Genomic DNA, 6,662 nt, shown 5'->3' with positions numbered 1-6,662 from the left:
CCGGACAGCAGCTGAACCCTGTCTCCCACGGTGGCTGTACCCGGAACTAAACCACACTGGGCCTCTCCGCTTACGCCTGGGGCTGAAGACGCTCACGGAGCATAGATGTGCAAACCACAGATGAGATAGGGTGCCATCTCTGCCTTCCCCGGGCAGGCACAGATTGTGTCAGAAATCAGTGCCTGGTGAAGCTGCTCTAAGGGTAAAAATACCCAGGATGGCCGCCGAGCTGAGACGTCACCAGCCACAGCTGCAGTGGCTCCACCTGCCGCGGGAAGAGCAACCCCAACTTCTTCAGATCTGGGTGACACTGTCCCTTGGCCACCTCTCTCCAGCCCCAGCTACAACCTCCTTGTAACGGAACCTGTCAGAAACACCTGCTCTTCGATGCAAGTGGCTGTGTGGCCTTGGACAAATCACTTAACCTCTCTGACCCTCATTTTCCTCATCTATAAAATGGGGATAACAATGACTCTTTGGGGACAAAGGGAGGCATATATAAGTATAGCTACGCGTGGCTGACATAAAGCAGGTCTTCAATTAAGGATGCCATTATTGTTACTGTCATTGCTATTGGTTTCCTGGGCCTGAGTGAGCAGAGAAGCCACTGTGCTCCATTCAGGGCGAGGTGGGACATGACAAGTGGATGATGAGGAAAGAGGCTTGTTGGGGCTCACTGGCTCAGTTGATAGAGCAGGTGACTCTTGATCTCGGGGTTGTAGGTTTGAGTCCCACTTTGGGTCTAGAGATTACTTTAAAAAATAAAATCTTAAAAACAAAACAAAAAAGGAGCGCCTGGTGGCTCAGTTGGTTGAACATTCGACTCTATTTCAGCTCAGGTCATGATCTCGAGCCCTGTGTCGGGCTCTGCACTAATAGAACGGAGCCTGCTTAGGATTCTCTCTCTCTCTCTCTCTCTCTCTCTCTCTCTCTCCCCCTCCTTTGCTCATGCTCTCTCTCAAAATAAATAAATAAACTTAAAAACAAAACAAACAAACAAGTAAAGAGGCTTCTCAAGCCATCAGAAGAAGAAATCAGGACAGTGAGTGGGTTAGGGAGCCACACCTTAGGTCCAAATCCCAATTTTGGGGAACAAGATTTGCTGAGTCATCCTGTGTTTGGTCCTGAGGGGAAGTAGGGTGTAGGGAATAAAGGGCCCTGCCTTGCAAGGGGAGATCCGAAGAGGAACCGGGAACCAAGGGTTCAGGTCCCCGCCTGGATGCAGAAGATGGGAGGCTTTGGGGGTGGGGGGAATCTGGTGCCTCTTTCCCCATTTGGAAGACAAAAGCGTTACACTAGATCAAAGGTTCTCCACCTTTCCTTGTGCCACGGACCCCTCAGGTGAAGCCTAAAGACCCTTTTCAGAGTGATGGTGCATGAGGTAAAATATATACAATTAACAAAAAGTTCATATTAAAATACAGTTAAGAAAATGTTAAAAAACTGGCCGCCGCCCCTCACGAACGCCTGCACCGCCTCTAGCTTTCAGAGCTCCGGCCCAAGGAGAAGCGGTGGGGGGGAGTAAGGAAGTCTCCCGGACCGTGGCTGGGACACGCAGGCGCCGGCAAATCCCCCCGCCCCAGGCAAAGCCCCCCGGGAAGCCACGGGTTACAAAAGCTGCGGGCCAGAGCGCCCTCTGCTGGAGGGTGAAGAAGCCGCATCGGTTCAAGCGCTCGGCTGCGGCCCTGGGGGAGCTGCACGCGGGCAGAGGTCGGAGCTTAGAATCCGCCAATTGCCTTTCGAGAGCGTTGGGGGCGAGAAACGGCTCGGGACCTACTGATCTGCGCTTCCAGAGCGCAGCTACTGGTTCTTTGCGGGAGGCAAGCGAGGCCTAGCTGGTGCGTCTCTTTGAAGACACCGACGCGTGTGGGATCCAGGTCGAACGTGTCGTGATTATTCCAGAAGACGTCCGGCTAGCACGCCGCGTGTGTAGAGAACGTGCTTAAAAATCCACTACCGTGGAAAACATTTCATTCTTAAAAAAAATTTTTTTACCTCTTTTTCCTGTTACTGGGAGTTCTGAACGTTAGATTTTTTTTCCCCGTGGGGTGAAAAGGTACCTAAGTTTATGACTGCAAGTAGAAAAATAGGGGACAGAAACCAGGTATTGGCAGTTTTTCCATTTCCATTGTGTGTGATTTTTTTAAAGTGTATTTATTTTGAGAGAAAGAGAAAAGGAGAGAGCGCATGTGCAAGGGTGGGGTGGGGGGAGAGAGAGAGAGAGAGAGAGAGAGAGAATCCCAAGTAGGCTTCACTGTCAGCACAGAGCCCCACAGGGGGCTCCAATTCACCAACTGTGAGATCATGACCTGAGCTGAAATCAAGAGCTGGATGCTTAACCTACTGAGCCCCTAGGCACCCCAATTTGTGTATGAAGTAAAACAAAATTTGTTTAATGTCTATTTATTTTTGAGAGAGAGAGACACAGTGCGAGTGAGGGGAGGGGCAGAGAGAGGGAGACACAGCATTGGAAGCAGGCTCCAGGCTCCCAACTGTTAGCACAGAGCCAGACACGGGGCTCCAACTCACAAACTGTGAGATCAAGATCTGAGCTGAAGGCGGGTGCTTAACCCACTGAGCCCCCAGGCGCCCCGATTTGTGTGTGAATTTTTAGTATAAATATGGAGGCATAAATCATTGATGCAAATAAAAATGTTTCAGTGAACAGGGCTCAGCAGGTCAACTTTATAACAATTATAAATAAATCTGTTAAAATGTTCTGGACAATGCCAGCATTTAGATTTTTTTTAAACACATAAATTTCCTATTTCTGGCAATTAAGTGGTGCTTGTGGCATTTTTTTAAATCACATGTTGGATTCCATCCATTCACTGCACTTCTCCAACTGGGTTGTCCTACATGCAAGTACCTGTTTTTATTTTTATTTTTATTTATTTATTTATTTATTTTTTTAACTTTTTTTTTTTTAACGTTTATTTATTTTTGAGACAGAGAGAGACAGAGCATGAACGGGGGAGGGGCAGAGAGAGAGGGAGACACAGAATCGGAAGCAGGCTCCAGGCTCTGAGCCATCAGCCCAGAGCCTGACGCGGGGCTCGAACTCACGGACCGCGAGATCGTGACCTGAGCTGAAGTCAGCCGCTTAACCGACTGAGCCACCCAGGCGCCCCGCAAGTACCTGTTTTTAAAGCTGTTTTCTGTGCTGTTCCTCTAAGTTTGCTATTAAAATACATTAAACTATTTTTAAAAGTAGATTTTGGACATAATGTTACAAATGATTCTTTTTTTAAAGATTTTATTAATCTCTACACCTAACGTGGGGCTCAAACCCAAACCCCGAGATCAAGAGTCAACATGCTCTACCGACTGAGCCTGCCAGGCGCCCCACATATAATTCTTTATTAACTAATAACGACTATATTTTCTAAGTAGTGATGAGCATACATCATATTTTGAGGTTCCTAAATCGTCTGTAATGGGCTATGAAAAGATCCATGATTTCTATCAGTGATGCGGTCACGGGTACATGTCACATCACTGTGGCTGACTGCCCACGTACATAACTGTGGTACCACATTGCAGTCAGAACCTAGTGAAAACAGAGCTGTCATTGTTTCCCATCCAGGTTCACAGACCTCCCAAGTTCTGGCCCCCATGGACTAGATGATGTCTCTGGCACTTTCCATTCTAGCAGCCACTTTTGATAAGGTTTTGGAGTGACAGTGGGGTTTGGAGCTGATGGCCAAGAAAGAATTCTTGAAGACATCTTTGGTGCAAAAAGGGTGATTTTATTAAAGCACAGGGACAAGACCCGTGGGCAGGAAGAGCTGCACTGGGGTTGTGTAGAATGACTGGTTGTATACTATGGACTAGGGGGAGGTAAACTCAAAAGGGAAGTTTCTAAAGACACTTTCATATGCTGAAGACTCACAGATTACTGGAGCCCTAGCTGTTGTCAAGCTAAGGTGGTTTTTCCCTCTAGCAAAGCATTAACATTAGGAAGGTAAGGGGTTCCTGGAGAAATGTTATACTCTATGTTTGCCTCAAGTATTTGTCAATGGGTTGCAGGTTATGAGGAAATTTAATTTTACCTGCCATTTTCTTCTGCCTTTGTTCCCCACATCACTATGGAGGGGTGATGTTGGGGCTTCAGGAAACGGAGTCTATTGCTTTCTGGAGATTAGGCTATGGATAAGATTGCCTTTTTCTTGTAATTTACTAAGATATTTGTGAACTGATGGAGACTCTATCAGTTTAACCATTAGTTTTCTTTCCTTTCCTTTGTCCTTGGGCAGCCAGGAGTGCCTGAGGAATATCACACATATCTCACCCTGTGCGCGCGCGCGCGTGTGTGTGTGTGTGTGTGCTGGCTTGTACCTTGCCCTCAGCCTGCCTTATGCTCCCTCATCAGCATCGATAAAAGAGCGCGCTGCAGGCCTTACCCCTAGGTTGCTGGCTGACATGCAGTCGCCCCCACCCCCACCACAAGGAACAACTGGACAACGGCCCAAAGACATCGGGAAATCCAGGGCACTGTATAGGCGATCAGCACAGAAGGGGAATGGAAAGGAGACAGCGGCTGATGAGGGAGCATGCGACGAGCTAAGGACAAAGTACAGGCTGACACCACTGGCCCCTCACCCCCAGACGGATTATGTGTGATGTTCCACAGACACTCCTGGCTGCTCTTACAAAGGAAAGGAGTTTAAGTGCTTGCCACAGTGATGTACAGAACTTAAGCAAATGAAAAATGAAATTCCCTTACTGCCTACAGCCCATTGATGAGTCCTTCAAACCGGCAGAGTGATCTACCTCCAGGAGCTCAGCTGCCTCCAGGATGACACTTTGCTGGAGGCAAAAGGGAATCTTAGCTTAACTTTATCCCAGCCTTGAGGACCCTGTAAGTCTACTTCCTTTATCTCAACTCCCCCAAGATATATGCTGGCAATCATACTCCAAGCTTATGGCCCCCAATGTGCATCTGAAGGGTCTCATGACTGAGGTTTTATTAAATGGTAATAAATGGCATTTCCCTAGCAACAGCTAGCCCTTCAAGGTCTTGGAAATCTTGCTTCCAAAATTCCTTAGAGACCTGCTCCTATCCCTGACCCCCTCCCAACCTGAGGGCATGTAATAATGAATTACCAGTCACGACCCCAGGGCAGCTCTTCCTGCCCATGGGTGCTGTCCCCAAGCTTTAATAACATCACCTTTTTGCACCAAAGATGTCTTCAAGAATCCTTTCTTGGCCATCAGCTCTGGACCCCACCATCACCCTAAAACTTCATCAGTGGGGGCTGCTGCTTAGACAAGCGGGAGAGAGGGGCTCCTGGTGAGGATCAGCCAGATCCCAGGCCAAGCATGTGTGCAGTGACTCATCTGTGTGTTCGTATGGCCCAGTGAGGGCCCGCCACATACTCCCAGTCTCACATACCCACGAAGGCGACCAGAATGTGGCACCCAGATGAGCCACCGTAGCAGAAGGATTACTTTGGGTTGAAGGCCATTAAGAAATGGAAGAAACAGAAGGAGAAGGCTCTCTGTCCCCCTCCATCTGTCTCCAAGCAGGACATAAATCTCCACTTATAAAGGTGTTTCGCTCTCCACACCAGGAGAGGATTGCCCGAAGCCCAGAGCCCACAGAGAGCTCTCTGCATGACAGAACTCAGAACAGGCCTTATCTCCCATTCCTTTCTCTGCACAGTTACCCCCTCCCTTCCTCTGTCTTGACACCCTCCACAATGCATCGCTTTTGTGAAAGTGCTTTGCCAACACTGAGGTCTGACTCCTTATTTGGGTCCCCACTACTTTTCAATGAAGGTTCCCATGCCACTTAAAATGATTAATATCAAATAAAATGCATATGCCTTTTCTGTTCATCTGTCTTTTGTCAGTTTAATCATCAGAGCCCAGCTGCTACCTGCACTGGGGAGGGTGGAGGACAGCTTTCTCCCCCCCCCCCCCCCCCCCCCCCCCCCCCCACCCCTGCTATGTGTACTTTGCCCTGCCTGGCTCCAAGCTGGCACTCAGTTTATGCTTTTTCTTTTAAGTTTATTTATTTATTTTGAGAGAGAGAGAGAGCTGAGGAGGGGCAGAGAGAGAGAGAGAGAGAGGGAATCCCAAGCAGGTCTGTGCTTCCCGTGTGGAGAACCCACAGACTGTGAGGTCATGACCTGAGCCGAAATCCAGAGTCAGGCCCTTAACCAACTGAGCCACCCGGGTGCCGCCAGCATATGCTTATTGAATGAATCCTGAGTGAACAACAGTGCAGGAGATATTTTATATTGTGTTGCCCTTCTTAGGCCTTCTATGTCCTTTTACTAGGAGAATCTTAAATTCTTGAGGACTCGGAGGAAGGTTCTCCTAGCGCTCATGACCTGTGTATACGTCAGGCACCTCTGGAAACTGCCTTAGCTCTTCCTCCTGGGGGTGGAGGGGGGAAGTTTCTCATAAAAGTTTCTGGTAAGATAAGGCTTCTTTATGCAAGTTCTCCAACAGATCAGGAGATTTGGGGGACATGTTTTGGGGCCCGATCTATACATGGGAAAAATTGGGTCCCATGGCCTTTGTCAGTGGGAGGCCAGGTAGGGGAGCCCGCTGACCCACATTCTGGACTCAGGAAACCCAGGCACGTGGGTTGCCATGCGGGAGACACAGGGGTCTGGGAGCAAATGTCTCAGGCTGGGCTGGAGGGCCTCACA

At 48.7% G+C, this 6,662-nt stretch overlaps 1 protein-coding gene across 1 annotated transcript; it reads left to right on the top strand.

Moving 5' to 3' along the window:
- The first annotated feature begins 217 nt into the window (after window positions 1-217).
- LOC122229445 (histone H3.3C-like) lies at window positions 218-1,835 on the top strand. Its single transcript, XM_042954566.1, has 2 exons — window positions 218-304; window positions 1,584-1,835. Exons 1-2 carry the CDS (start codon window positions 218-220, stop codon window positions 1,833-1,835), a joined length of 339 nt encoding a protein of 112 aa, XP_042810500.1.
- Window positions 1,836-6,662: the final 4,827 nt, after the last annotated feature.

Source organism: Panthera leo, chromosome A1, assembly GCF_018350215.1.
Source record: "Panthera leo isolate Ple1 chromosome A1, P.leo_Ple1_pat1.1, whole genome shotgun sequence".
Lineage (NCBI taxonomy): Eukaryota > Metazoa > Chordata > Mammalia > Carnivora > Felidae > Panthera > Panthera leo.
The sequence above is the reverse complement of the archived record's forward strand: the minus strand, read 5'-3'. Positions and strand labels throughout refer to the sequence as shown.

What these genes read in the sequence shown, in the direction of transcription:
- LOC122229445 (XM_042954566.1), top strand. Translation starts at nt 218, where the DNA reads ATGGCCGCCGAGCTGAGACGTCACCAGCCACAGCTGCAGTGGCTCCAC. An exon ending in CCCAACTTCTTCAGATCTGG is followed by an intron (nt 305 to 1,583) that starts GTGACACTGTCC and finishes CCCCCGCCCCAG; the next exon opens with GCAAAGCCCCCCGGGAAGCC.